This window comes from Clarias gariepinus, chromosome 26, assembly GCF_024256425.1.
Source record: "Clarias gariepinus isolate MV-2021 ecotype Netherlands chromosome 26, CGAR_prim_01v2, whole genome shotgun sequence".
Taxonomy (NCBI): domain Eukaryota; kingdom Metazoa; phylum Chordata; class Actinopteri; order Siluriformes; family Clariidae; genus Clarias; species Clarias gariepinus.
The window spans coordinates 1,073,085-1,087,821 of record NC_071125.1 but is presented as its reverse complement, the minus strand read 5'-3'; the positions used below and the strand labels follow the sequence as shown (position 1 = coordinate 1,087,821).

The window sequence follows — 14,737 nt, the reverse complement described above, 5'->3', positions numbered from 1 at the left end:
AGGTTCTTCGCAGTGTTATTAAATAACATAGTGAGCTGTTCAGCAGTCCGGACTGGTGGTACTGTAGGTTACGGTTCGGGTAGCGTCCAGTGGAAACCTCGAGACCAAACTTTGAAAATAAACGCTGATTATTACATGCCACATGTCCAGCAGCTCCATTTGTGACATCATGCCGAGTTACGTTCTGTGATGACATTATGACTTGTGGTTTGTAATGTCACAGAACTCAGGAGCAACCCAAAAACAAACACTCATTCAACTGCTGGATCTCAGAGGTGAAAACTGAAAGAAAAAAAATATCTTTTTTTTTTTTGTGGTTTGATATATTAAACTTCTCATATGTGATGGAGCGTGAGCTGGAAGTCTCGCTCGTTTTTGAAAACGAGAAACTCCGGCGTGAAGTGGAGGATCTGAAAACACTCCAGAGTGTGGTGAAGGAGAACCTCAATCTGCGCTCGAGGCTGGAGAACTCCGTCTCAAACCATCACCACAACCACCACAACAACACCACGATGACGGAGAAGAGCCACATCAGCCCAGGTAGCTCGAACACACACACACACACACACACACACACCAGTTACACAACAATAAACTTTTCTTTACCTTCACTGGTCTGAATCCTCACTCGGGGTTTTAATTCAAACAAACAGGATCTGAAGGGTTATTAGGTGTCGTGGGCTGAATGGTCTGATGTGTAAATATGAAACGTCGTATTACTGAGATCCTTCACTGACATTCGACTTATACAGCATCATATTCCTACAGTAATATTCAGTGATGTACGCCTGTATACTGTGTTTACTAACGCTGTTGGTACACTCAGCATTCTGTATGAAAGATCAATTTAACTAGATTTTTTTAATTATTATTATTTAAACTGCAAAACAAGTCTCTTATAAATAAATCGGTTTAGCCGCAGTGTGTGCTGTAAAAAAAGGAATAAAATGGAAGTTAATAGTTGTGTTAATTAAATACATAGTCAGCCAAAAACAATGTATACACACTTCAGGAGAAGAACTTTTCTAAATATTTTAATGCTAAATCTATCTAATCTAAGTATATTTATATATACTGTATATATATGATAATATTACGATTTATGATAATATGAATATTATATAAATATATTTTCTTTTTCTGATATATATACAACATTTTTTGACCATCACAATTTCTACATGGGAAATTAATTAAACCTTCACAAAATCTTTATTAGAAAGCATAAATATGCACTATCTATCTATCTATCTATCAATCAATCAATCAATCAATTTATTGGCATTCCCAATTTACCGGTTGTGTGTGTGTGTGCCATGTGATGGATTGGCACCCTAGTACCACTTACTAATCTGGACTCAATTTTGGATTTATTTTCTACATCCCAGCCCAAGACTGCATTTCCTTTTTTAAAACTATGTAATAACACAAGGCATTGGGTCATTAAGTAACAACAACACCAGTCAGCTGTTCTGGAACAGTTCTCACATAAACAGTATTGTGTTAAGTGCATTTGCAAAAACCCATCAAAGCTCAACAATGAAACTGGCTCTAATGAAGACCTTTTAGTCCAAAGGTATATCCAAAGTTTGGACTGGAATTCTTCCTAAAGCACTAAAGCACTCATGGCTTCGTCATTAGTATTAAATATTAGATTGTTTAGAAAGCATAAATGGTCACTAGTTGTTTAATTTTCTTTCTTTAAGTTAATACCATCCCATATACTACAGTCAGAGGTTTAGTCCTGTGGCTACACATCAATACAAATAACGCCACAAGGTGGCACTTCCTTCTTGTTGCAGTAGACTGGGAATGGGAATTCAACCAAACCTTCTTAAAACCCTTATAAGGAAGTAAAGATGTGCACTAGTTATTTGAGTTTTATGAACTAGCGTGTTCAGTGTCCAGATGACATGTTGCTTGGAAGAGACTTAATTTCTTTTTGGAAAGATGGGCATTGGTGTCTCCCATTGTTTTAGGTTTCTCGTTTGCTTTTAAAATGTGCCGTGTTCAGTTCCCACCCAATGATGAAACTCCAGCCATTGTGTGCAGCGCTGGTCCCCAGCCGGTCCCCAGCCCGGATAAAAATGGGAGGGTTGCATCAGGTAGACCATCCGGCGTAAAACCTGTGCCAAGTTGTGCGCGGCGGAGTGGATGGTCTGCTGTGGCGACCCCTTGATGGGCCAGACAAAAGACAAACAGCATATCCATCCATCCACCCAGGAACTTCTGTAGTCCAACTAGGGACCATGGAGGCTAATGGTGACCATTGTATTTATTCTTATTTTGTACGACCGTGGTAGGACCTCAGGTCAACTTACACACTCATTCACACACTACGTGCAATTTGGGAACACCATAAGGTCTAATCTGCATGTCTTTGGACTGTGGGAGAAAACCTGAGAACCTGGAGGAAATCCACCAAGCACGGGGAGAATATGCAAACTCCGTGCACACAGAACCGATGGGGGAATCGAACCTAATACAGTATGGTAGTGTGTTAAAGATGAGACATATTGCGCAAGATTTTATTACAGCCTCATATACTGTAAAAAAACATATTTTAAAGTCCCAATGTTTTGTAATCTTTTCAGGGACGAGATCCATACTCCACGGCCGTGACTCGTTTGTTGGCGAGAACTCGTTCAGAGCCGGTCTTATCACACCTCATTGCACGTCGTCTCCTATGAAAAACACGCAAAGCAGACCTGCACGTCCTGTCATGTCCTCATCGTCCTCCTCCTCCTCCTCGTCCTCATCCTTGTCCTCCTCGTCCAGCCAGACAGTGAAGGGTGGGTTTCATTCTGATTGACATGATCCTGGTGGAGTTGTTTATCCATACAAACAATCTTATTGTCTTTTACACTGAAGTTGAGTGGAAGCGGTAACCTTGTGTCTCCGACTCATCCTGCAGATCCCGAGCGTGTTTTAGGTGAAATCGCCTTCCAGGTGGAGCGCAGGATCCTCTCGTATGTCTTCATCCATCAGACAAGACTGTATGGCTTCACCGTGCAGAACATACCAGAAAAGATCATACAGGTGAGTAAATACACTTCAGGCTAGTTAGTAAAGGTCGTAGGTCATAGCATAAATAAACAAGTGTAGAATATGTGCGCTGGCTTGCTAGTCTGGGTAAATGTATAGACAGAATAGAATGGGTCACATATCACAGGACAGAATAGGTGAGCTAGTCTAGGTCTTATAGGACAGGGGAATTAGTATAGGGCAAAGGCCAGTTGAGCTGGCATGGGCACGGGTCAGTCTACTGGTAGAACAGACGGGGTCAACCCAGTGATGTTGTTGTAATGTCCTCGGCAGGTGTCTACACATCCTCTGACAGGACAGGAGGACGAGCAGTACCGGACTGAGCTGACCGAGCGCTACGTGGATCTGATGGATCGTCTCGGCGCTTTGGGCTACAGTAGGAGGCTCCATCCTCCATTCGCCGAATTCATCATCAACACCTACGGCATCCTGAAGGAACGGCCGGACGCACAGACGGCTCAGGAGCAGAGCTTTAACAGCCTGGACGTCCTGCGCAGTGTGATGGTCGAGACGGCACCGTCAGCCCTGCTAAAAGACATGCTAGTCCTCTTTAGCTGCCTGTGCTACCTGGCTGAGAAGGACGGAAAACCACTCATCCTGTGGTAGCGCCAACGTGCGCTGTCTCTCCTTCCACAAGTGCCAGAGCAAACGAGGACTCACTTATGCTAGTCATGAAACAGCCCGGAGCATGACGTTTATTTATTATACAGATTATGCATATTATCACCTTCCATACACCAAGAAGAACCATAACAGAACTAAAGACACTGATATCGGGCTTTAACTGGGGGTGAGAGGCTTATGTAGTTAAGAAGAAAGAGAAGCTAATGGCCTCCAGGTTAGCATTTAACTTTTCTATAGGTCTGAATCGGTTGTTTATTGTTCAGGGTCGTGATGATTAAGGTTGCAATGTTTTTTAGAGCAAAAAAAAATATTTTAAGATACCAAGGTGCAAAAGAAAAGATATAAACATGAACAAGAACAAGAAAAGTGACATCAATTTCTAAGGCATCTTTATTTCAAGTGTGTTTGTATAATGTTCCCACATCACAGCTCCAGGATCTCAGGCTGATCCTGATTCATGTTCTTAGTTGTGGGTTTCCTATGGGTTCTCCAGTTCCCCCCCGAAAACAAACCTTCAGATGAATTGGCTATGCTAAATTGTGTGAATGTGAGTGTGAATCACGCCCTAGGTCGGCTCAGCATCCCATCCCGTTTTACCAGTGTTCCCAGGATTCACTCAGGATTCTCCATGACCTTAAAACAGGAAAATGCAGAATTGTTGCTGTTGTTTTTCTTGTTTTATGATAGTTAGCGTCCAGTAAATTACATTTGCCATCACTGATCTCTTCCTCACCGGTCTTTTAAAGCTGGTTTTCCAGTCCAGTCTTCCTCAAAAACATCATTAAATGCTTCTTTCCATGATGATCTCATCTTACTGCTGACATTTGAGGAGTTCATACCGTGGGCGGTCCGTTCAATATGGAGATTTATCTTCACACTATCAATCGAATGGAATCTTTTTTTTTCAACCACTCGTTAGAAATGCCAGCACCAGTTGAATACACACACTTATGTGTGATCCTGGGTGTCAGCCATTTTGAGTCAATGTTTATTTTTCAGGGAGTTTTTCTCTCACCACCAGGTTGAGTGGAGGAGATAAAGGTTGAGAATGCCTAATATTAAATAGGTCCCTCCTTTGCCACTGTAACAGTCGTGCACTGTGTGCCTAACACCTTTCTCTTCCAACCAGCATTAATATTTTTATCAATTTGATCTACACTAGTGCTACTATTGGATCAGACTACACGGGTCACCATTGTAACGAGATATTGAAATGTAGCTATTGTGAGAAGGACTAAGTGTAATCAGTTCCAAATGGCTTGTCGAAAAAACTGCAAATCAGACTTCTTATGACTGTTTTATCAGTAATGTTTTTTTTCTTGCCACACTTCCATAAGAGCCAGATTTGTGGAGTGCACCACTTATAGATGTCCTGTGGACAGATTCTCCCACCTGAGATGTGTATCTCTGCAGCTCCTCCAGAGTCCCCACTGGACTCCTCCTTTGACTTCATGATGCTGTTTGTTCACTAATGTTCTCTAACAACTCTCAGAGGGCTTAACAGAGAAACTGTATTTATACTGAGATAAAATTATACACAGGTGGACTGTATGTGGGGGCAGGGAGGCGTAGCGGGCAGGATTGCACGGCCTGCACACCTCTGTGCATCTGTGTGTGCATGGAGTTTACATGTTCTCCCTGTGTTTGGTGGGTTTCCTCAGGGTACTGTCCTCCCACAGTCCTCGCACATTAAATTAGGCTAACTGGTGTTCCCAAATTGCCTGTAGTGTGTGAAATGTGCGTGTGTACTGTAAGTGTTGACCAGCGGTCGTAAAAATGGGAATAAATACAATGGCCACCGTTGACCTTCACGGCCCCCATGGACTACAGAGGGATGTTGTTTTGGAATAGCCAGTCCGCACAACAACTTGGCACAGGATTTACGCGGGATGACACAACGCTCCCATTCATCCGGGCTTGGAACCGGCACTGTGTCCAGTGACTGGGAATCGAACCCATGACAAGCGAAACGCCTACCACTGAGCCACCAGTGTTGAATCTACTTTATTGACTGATTAGGTGAATTCAAAAGCCAACTGGCTCCACTGGATTTCAGTTAGGGGTATCAGAGTGAAAAGGGCTGAGTACAAATGCACGGCACACTTTTTAGATTTTTATTTGTGAAAAGTTATATAATCTTACTTCCACTTACTTTTACTTTCAATTATGTGCCACTTTGTGGTTGTAATGTGACAAAATGTGGAAAAGTTCAAAGTGTGTGAATACTTTTGCATATGTGTGGAATCGAAGTTTTTGATTAGTTCGTGTGGTTGATGGAGGAGGTTGAAGGGTGTGTGTGTGTGTGTGTGTGTCTCTGCTTCCACCACACCTTCAACACAAGCCGCGGGCACGCGCAAAAAGACGTGCGGGCGCGAGCCTGACCTAATACGGTACACGAAACCGCTGGAGAGAGAGAGAGAGAGAGAGAGGAGGGGAGAAGAGAGAGAGAGAGAGAGAGAGAGAGGAGGGGAGAAGAGAGAGAAAAAGAGAGAGATAGCAGAGGGGAGAGGACGAGTCAAACTGCAGTCAGTGTCCCGTTCTGGTGTTTCGGTGTGATTTTGTGTTTAACATCAAGATGAAATCTGGTGATTAAACCCTCGCGGTTCGGCGCAGGTGAGTACACCAGGTACACTTCAGTTAGCTCGCAGGCTAACACACCGAGCCAGACACCCAGCCGTGTTGTAGGAAGGGTTTTCAGACAAAAAAATGTGAAACCAAAAAAAAATGGTGGAGGTGGAGAAGATTAACCGCCGCTCGCGCTGAGTCGAGTCCCGGGTCTCGTGAATCGGCGGCGCGCGCGGGAGAGCTCCATGTCATTTTATTCACCATTTAGGAATCAATTCCGCGAATCGACTCCGCTGTCCGGCTCTGACGTCACCGCCCGCTCTGCTTGTTTTACAGGCTTTTGATTCATTTTCACTGCTGCATTTCCGCCGACCCGCTTTCCCTTCCCTTCCCTTTCATTCCCTTTTATCTCTTTTCGTTCCTGTCAGTTTCTCACAGCCACTCTCTGTTGATTCTGAAACTGTCGTCTAATAAAAAAAAAAATCAACATTTTAATTCTAAAATAAATGAGTGCTGTTTAACGAGTTGGATCAGGTACCAGTGCAGGAAGGTGTGCAGGGTTGCCAGGTCTGAAAAGAATCCATCACTTTATTCCAGAACAGCTGTAGAGGTTCAGTACACAAGATGGTATCAAAAAGTTTCAAGCTTAGCTCTGTTTACAACTCCCTTTTTTTTTTTTTTTGGTTTGCCGTACATGATGGTTTAAACCCTGGCAGAAAAATTCACTATTGACAGACGATCTGGTCCCCTGAGGACGAATCCCCGATGCACAATGGTGTGAATGTCGTAAAAATATATATAAAAAAGACCATGAGCATGCATTCGGTCGAGTTGCAGACCAGCCTCGACTTTTTCGGGTGTGGATGTGACTATCGCTTCGTACCCGCACACCAACGTTTCGTCACTGCAAATCCAGTCTTGAAACTTTTTGATACCACCCCATAGCAAGACATTTCTTTATCAAATTAGCGTTTAAACATTCAGGATTGATTTCCGTTCGCCAGAGTCTTGGTTGAAGATTGAGAAAAGAAAATAGAGCTGGGAATATCACAGGATCCATGGACGCATGGATGGACAGTGTACACATCTGTCAAGTAATGAGACCTCTGCGAGAAACTGCCTGCGTAGACGTTTAGGCTGAATAATGTAATTAGCTTGTAATAACCTTTACAGTATAGCTATAGTTCTCCACATGTCCGTCTTCCGGGGTTCTCCGGTTTCCTCCCAATATCATGTCAGATGTCATAAATTGGATAAACTATCAAGTGTGGGCGTAGCCCTGTGATACACTTGAGACGTGTCCAGGCGTGGCGAGTTTTCGCTGGGACGGAATCCGGATCAACCAGACAAAACGAAAGTACATTTACTGAGGATGAACGAATCAATAAATTCTAATTTTGGACTTAAAAAAATAGATCTGGCAACACTGACACCAGCGCTACTAAAGCTCTCTCTTTCTTCAGTCATGCAGCTGTGTAGAGGTGCGGAAGGTGACTACCTTTTCCAAGTAGGTCACCACTAAAAAAAAACAAAAAACTTTATATGCAGTTCGGCACAGAATCGACCACACCTTGCACCTTGATCCGGGCGCAATTATTCTCCGGATTTACATAACAGGTGTTGAGACGCAGGTAAAACCTGGTCAGAGGTGTGTGTTGTTCTGGTTGCAGATTGTTAAAGCTGGTAGTTAAATGTGATGCGTTATTTAGACCTTTTCTACTTTTGCCTACATTATTGTAGTAAACAGCTTCCTGTATTCAAATCGAACCACTAATACAATATAAAAATACAGTATAAATTCTGAATTACATCTTTACTGTAATACAGCGGAATATTGACTAAGTGGATATTCCTAGGTTCATAGACGTGACATTTGAGCTCGTATCGACTCGAAAGGAAATGATCTCAGCACGTGTATCTAATCATGTGCACCTCCCAGAAGAAAGAGAATTTAAATAAATCTGTGTTTAAAAAAAAGGGATTTTGAAGTAAATACGTCAAGCTAATTAATTAAGATGCCACATGTTCGGGGCGGGGTGGGGGACGTCTGAAGTGACTTGGACTTGGATTATCTTGTACTGAGAGAAAAAGAAATGAAATCCTGTTTGTTCTAAACGTAGTATGAAAGTCAGTGGGCTTGTGTTAAAGTGTAGCTATAAAATATGTGACTATAATAAAATTAATAATAATACAATGAGACATAAGAGAATATCTTATCAGATCCGGTGTCTATAGAGTATAGAGTAGAGTAACCCGATACAGAAGGTCCAGGTCCAAAGCACTATTCAGGCTGGATTAGTTTTCCCATCTAACCCTGCGCTTCAGTGCTAACTAACTAAATCTGGAGATCTAGATCAGGATGAGGTCAGACTGAACATCTGATCATGTTGTGTTACAGGGCGGGCCGCAGACGATAAACCCGATGCGGACGGGAGATGATCGGTCGTGTCCCTGGTTGCTGCGTGTCCTTGTCGACGAGGAATGCCTCTGAGAGAATCCCCCTTCCCTAATGGCTTCGTCGGGGGCCTTCACGCCCTGGGATGGGGCCTCGTCTTCCCCTGCTTCTGGTCCCTGGACCGACTCATTGCTGTGTGCGTGTCCACGACCCTGGAGCGCAGACGGAGACTGGAGGAAGAGTGCTACCTGCACCCTCTCGTCGTCTTCTTCGGGTCGCTGTTCTTCCTCCTCCTGTTCCTCATCTCGGCGCCTTTCGCTTTCCTGGGCTTCCTGTTGTGGGCGCCGCTTCAGTGCCTGCGTCGTCCCTTCTGTTACAAGCGGCGGGAGGCGACGATTAAGATGCATGACCGTAATACCGGGTGGGAGGAGTCTGGAAAGCTGACTTTTGGGTTTTTAACCGCTAATCTGTGCCTCCTGCCAGGCGGCCTGGCGCGCTTTAATAACCTGGCACACACGCAGAGGCGGGCTCTCGCCATCGGGCGCAACATCGTGCAGGGCGTGAGTCGGCCGAATATCCGTATTTTCGTCCACTCTCCGAGTAGCTGCGGACCCTTGAGCTCGTCCTCCAGCCTTCTGAACTCAGGCCCCGCCTCCAACGGCGCCGCCGGTACCCAGGTGACACCAGAACAGGATGGGGCCGTTCATAAAAGTTCCCCTGCACTCAGAGAGGAACAGGGCGCAGATGCCGAGAAAGAAATCCTCCAGACGTCCACCGGAGGCGCCGTAGCGAGCAACCACACGCACGAACTCCAGGTGAATGAAAGCCATGTGAAGCCGCCACGAGCATTACAGACACCGCTGGAGGTGTCGGCCCTGTTTCCAGCCGATGTGGACATCTTGTGCCTGCAGGAAGTGTTCGATAAAAGGGCGGCGGCCAAGCTGGCTGAGATCTTGTCTCCACTCTACGGTCACATCCTGTATGACGTGGGCACGTACGCCTGCAGCTCCGGCTCCTGCTTCAAGTTCTTCAACAGCGGCTTGCTGGTGGCCAGTCGCTTCCCGGTGTTGGAGGCGCAGTACCGCTGCTTCCCCAATGGCCGAGGAGAGGACGCGCTCGCCGCTAAAGGCCTGCTCTCTCTGAAGGTGCTTGCAGAAATATCGCACAAACATCCTACAGAATATTAATCCACCTTAATTAATATTAAAAGTCAAAATAAATATACATTTTTTTGTGTCAAATTAAAGATAAACGTTTCGGTTTCTTCAAACACCCATCAGCTCCATATTACATTTGGCCACACCACAGAATCCATAAAAGGTAAAAAGAGCTGAAAAAGTCGAAATGGTGACTAAACGGTGAAACAGCGCCCCCTTGTGGTGAGGTGTGTGTTAATGAAATAATGCAGCTCAGCCACTGCAGCACATTTTTTTTACGATTATTTCTCTTTATTGGGTGCCATTACTTTTGTTCTTGTTGAACAACTAGTATTAATAACTCGTTTACTATACACAAACATTCGAGGTTTACATTAATGAGTGTCTTTATATGCAAATTAAAAAAAACATTTTGATATTTTTTTCATTTTTATTTTATTTATTTGTCTCTATTTTATTTTGTTGATGTTTTATATTTTGTTTTTAAAATTAGGTACAGACAGGATTACAGAGAGGACAGGAGAAACTAGTGGGGTTTTTCAGCTGCTCTCATCTTCACGCTCCAGAAGGTACGAAACCTATCCGTCTCTCTCGCCTGGTATTTTTGTCTGTTTCTGTAGCGCTCGTGAACGCACCTTTTTATTTTGTTTGTCTCCTCCTATCTTTAGGTGAAGGAGAGATCCGGTGCGAGCAGCTGGACATGATCCGCCAGTGGATCTGCGAGTTCCAGACCACCACCAGGCAGCCGGACGAGGCGGTGGTGTTCGACGTGCTCTGTGGAGACTTTAACTTCGACAACTGCTCTCCAGGTACGACAAGAACAATCATAAATCAATCGTCCTGATGCCTGTAGAGCTCATCTTTTAAATTTTATTTTAGTTGATTTTTTCTTTTAAATAAATTATCCTTTGTAAGACACACAAGTACAGTAACACACACAGAGTTCTCTCAATATTTCTTATTTAGTTTGTATTATTATTTTATTATCATAAAATGCTTTTCATTTATTTATTTATTTTTAAATAATTAATTGTATAAATATGTTTGTTTTTTTTGTCATTCCTTTTTGATATTAATTATTTGAATTTTTTTTTATTTTTCATTTACACTTAATTTTATTACATATTTAAAACCTATATTTAATTTAAAATCAATATTTAATTAAAACTTTTCATTTGTATTTTATGGTTCATTCCATTAAATTTTTGTGAGTTTATCCTTTATGCTTATTTTTAACATTTCTTGTTTTTTCATTATTATTTTTTTTTTGCATTTATTAAATATGGAACAATAACATTTGATATTTTTGTTGTTGCAATTTTTTTCCTCAAAGAGATTTTTGTTCTTTTAAATTCCTTTGGTCTATTGTATGTATTTTTATTATTATTATTATTATTATTATTATTATTATTTGCTTTTTATTATCTTACAATTCTTTGCATTATTTATAAATGTTAACATATTTCATGTATAGTTTTATTATTTATTTATTAACTTATACTTTTTTATATCTTTATGTATTTATTGTTGATTTATTATATACTTTTTAATATCTTTATTGTTTATTGTTACTTTTATACATTTTTAATATAGATATTATTTATTCATTGTTAATTAATTACACTTTTTTTAAAATTAATTTTTATATGATTTTTGATCCAGCATTTTTCTTAGTCAGCTGTTGAATAATGATTCAATATTTTATTTTTTCACAAAAAAAAATAAATAAATTTTGGTGTATGTTTAGGAATATGATTAGTTTCATTTTGTCTCTTAATTTTATGTATTTCTTTATTCTTTTTTTCCCTCCTTTTTTTGTTGCTGTTCAGATGATGATCTGGAGCAGAAACACACTGTGTTTAACGACTACACTGATCCGTGTAGAGCCGCAGCTGGCAGAGAGAAACCCTGGGCTATAGGTACACACACTGCACACACACTGCACACACACACACACACACACACACACACACACACACTACATATAACGAAGAAGGGCTTGATTGGTGAGGAGATGTTGATGTAACAGCTCTGGCAGTGTGGTGCTGCACATCGTCTCTGTAAGGAGGTTTGTGTTTATGTATCGTTTCTGGAAGGAGTCTCCAGTGTCAGCGCTTTATAAAAGGTCAGAGGTAAAGCTGTACGACAGGGGCGTTTCCCCTAATCGTAAGATGTAATGTGACTATAAACAGAAAAAGGACACGAGCGCAGCTGGAATCGAATAAATAAAGGAATAAAACACTGTGTGTGTGTGTGTGTGTGTGTGTGTGTGTTGTGCTGTTACGGTAAAATAATCAGTGACTGGATGTGTGTTTAACTCCCGCAGGCACACTGTTACAGCAGCCGACGTTATACGATGAGGACGTGAACACGCCGGATAACCTGCAGAGGTAAACCTTATTTACATTCATCAGTTAATTAGTTATTAATTATCTTCATTATTAATGAATCAGCTTCAGAATTATTGGCACCCTTGGTAATGTCATAGTCAAGCTATGAATATAAGCAAAACCTTTGATTAATGTATACGTATTCCCAGAAAGAAAAATAAATGTAAAAAAAAAAAAAAAAGATTTATCATAATTATTACCCCTCCCTCAGGTTCATTTGTACTGTACCATCACCTTTGTCTAACCTAACTTCACTTCTCCTAACCCTTTAATAAGGGTGCCAATAAATTTGAAGCCTGTATTAAATGCCAAGATGTGGAAAAAGAAATGTATTTTTGGAACTGGACATGTTTACACTTAAAGAGATACTTTGTTTGATTTTATTTGATTATAATCATAGTGTTTATGTAATTATATTGTATTTATAGACTTTGTAAAGAGATCAGACACGAGTGTGTGTAAGAAGCGTTACGTTTTGAAGAGACACAGCGTTATCACACCGTCTCTCTGTGTTTAACATTATTGTGTCATCCAGGACTCTGGAAAACGAAGAGCTGCGTAAACTCTACCTGGCGCCCCCCGTGCCCCGGGGCGACGCCCCTCTGGTGTACCCTGAACCCGGGGAGCCCTGGGTGGGCCGCCGCATCGATTACCTTCTCTACAGAGAGAGCACGCTGACTGAGCGCTGGCATGCGGTGAGACGCTGCACGACTCAAACCTTACCTCTGCTGATATATAATTACACCCCAGACCAGCTGAGAGCTTAAATACAAAACATAGGATTACCAGAAATCAAAGCTCAGTGTTTAAATAATAAAGTCACAATAATTACATAATAAAGTCACAATAATTAAATAATAGACTCCCTTTTTTGTTGCCATATTTTAGGATTTTTTTTTTATTAAAAATATATATTTCAGGGAAAAGAAATCACACTGTTTTTTAAGAACTAAACTCATTATATTATATTATATTATATTATATTATATTATATTATATTATATTATATTATATTTCATACTTATAAAACAAAATATTTAATTTATAATTAAAAAAATCTGAAAATCTTGTAATATTTTGAAAATAAAAGTTGTAATATTAATATTAAATTTTAGAAAAAAAAGGTTTATTATTAAACATTATATATATTGTTATATTTAGAAAAAATTTTTTTTTTAGTATTTTGGGGAATAAAATCAAAAAAAGAAAATAATAAAAGTGTTATATTTTAAGAAAAAAAAGTATTTAGAGGGGAGAAACCTAATAATATTTTGTTAACAAATTGTGCCTTTTTTGCTTAAAATATTATAACTTAATTTTATGTAATATATTTTCTTCTTGTGTTTTTGCTGCTAACCCTTTCCGCTCCTGTGTGTGTGTGTGTGTCTGTGCCTGTGCTGTAAGGCTTTACGCTACAGACCAGACGAACCGGTTGAGATTTTTATAAAGCCGGAATTTCAGGGTGACCTCACACACAGAGCAACAGCTGAGTGTGTGTGTGTGTGTGTGTGTGTATGCGTGGCATTTTTTTTCTTTATACAGTAACTAAACTGATGGGGTCAAACGCTTGTGTAAGGAATAAAATAACATTTGTGTCCTGAAGATGCGGAAGACTTTGTTAGAGTTACAGAATTCTGATCTAATCTGATCTTCATGTTTTTATTTCTTGTCTTGTGTTTGTCTTTCAGGACGTGGAGGAGGTTACATACGTGACTCAGCTGGCTACTTTAACGGATCACATCCCCGTGGGCCTCAGACTCAGCGTCACACTCGACTCCTCAGGGCCTTGAGCCGGAACGCACTCACACGCATGCACACACACACACACACAATAGAATAAAATAAAACCCTATGCTGTACCAGTGTTTTATATATCAGGAGTTGAAGCCTGACCTGATCACAGTACAGTTTATCAGGGTCAGGACGAGTCCTGTCGGGTCTGATGGAAGACACTCTTACGGTTTGGGGATCATAAATAATAACTGGATGGCATGAAATGAAATGTACATTTTGCACTCCTTCAGCATGGACTGTATGTAAAGTCATCACCTCGTGCATGGATCAGAATCCACTGAGAGGCACCGACATCACGGCAATAACCCTCCATCTCCCCGTCCTCTCCTCCATCACACTCTCAAAAGACTCGTGTCATATATTTTAATAAAAACTTTTCATACGTGGGTTGATGGTTTTATTTCTGTCAATAGAAAAAAACAGTTGAGTTTTATATACATTCATATTAGAATCGATTTATTTTTATACAAAGTTAGCTCGTGTGAATGAGCACTCACCTCTGGGTTGAGACGTGGCTGGTCCAGTCCCTGAACAGACTGCCGGGACTCTTTCTTAGAGACAGGGAAAGCTCAGTGTGTTCAGGCTCAAGCCTCAGCTCCAGAATTCTGTCTGCTCCTGGGTCTGTATCATAACTGCCCCTGCACTCCCCTGGTATTAATATTTTATATATAATATATCCAGAAAGAAACTGGTATTAATATTTTAATACTAAATTTATTGCTTTATGGTACATACTAATATGATAACATAGGATGGGTTCTCTGTTG

General features: G+C 41.1%; 2 protein-coding genes across 3 annotated transcripts; both read left to right on the top strand.

Annotated features, from left to right (window-relative positions):
- The first annotated feature begins 344 nt into the window (after window positions 1-344).
- Window positions 345-3,936, top strand: LOC128513824 (speriolin-like protein). The gene is made up of 4 exons (XM_053487373.1): window positions 345-540; window positions 2,595-2,792; window positions 2,915-3,039; window positions 3,319-3,936. Exons 1-4 carry the CDS (start codon window positions 345-347, stop codon window positions 3,649-3,651), a joined length of 852 nt encoding a protein of 283 aa, XP_053343348.1. The 3' UTR covers window positions 3,652-3,936.
- Window positions 384-14,357, top strand: smpd5 (sphingomyelin phosphodiesterase 5). 2 transcript variants are annotated; one of them, XM_053487489.1, is made up of 8 exons: window positions 384-540; window positions 8,633-9,774; window positions 10,280-10,355; window positions 10,455-10,595; window positions 11,616-11,705; window positions 12,113-12,176; window positions 12,712-12,871; window positions 13,865-14,357. In XM_053487489.1, exons 2-8 carry the CDS (start codon window positions 8,716-8,718, stop codon window positions 13,964-13,966), a joined length of 1,692 nt encoding a protein of 563 aa, XP_053343464.1. In that variant the 5' UTR covers window positions 384-540; window positions 8,633-8,715; the 3' UTR covers window positions 13,967-14,357. The 2 variants fall into 2 exon arrangements, with proteins under 2 accessions (XP_053343464.1, XP_053343465.1); XM_053487490.1 differs by lacking the exon at window positions 384-540 and adding an exon at window positions 6,138-6,282.
- Window positions 14,358-14,737: the final 380 nt, after the last annotated feature.

Excerpts from the sequence above, each read along its gene's own strand:
- LOC128513824 (XM_053487373.1), top strand. The coding sequence starts at position 345 with ATGGAGCGTGAGCTGGAAGTCTCGCTCGTTTTTGAAAACGAGAAACTC. Across the intron at positions 541-2,594 it reads GAAGAGCCACATCAGCCCAG|GGACGAGATCCATACTCCAC; the intron begins GTAGCTCGAACA and ends TAATCTTTTCAG. Across the intron at positions 3,040-3,318 it reads TACCAGAAAAGATCATACAG|GTGTCTACACATCCTCTGAC; the intron begins GTGAGTAAATAC and ends TGTCCTCGGCAG.
- smpd5 (XM_053487489.1), top strand. The coding sequence starts at position 8,716 with ATGCCTCTGAGAGAATCCCCCTTCCCTAATGGCTTCGTCGGGGGCCTT. Across the intron at positions 9,775-10,279 it reads AAGGCCTGCTCTCTCTGAAG|GTACAGACAGGATTACAGAG; the intron begins GTGCTTGCAGAA and ends TTTTAAAATTAG. Across the intron at positions 10,356-10,454 it reads TCATCTTCACGCTCCAGAAG|GTGAAGGAGAGATCCGGTGC; the intron begins GTACGAAACCTA and ends TCCTATCTTTAG.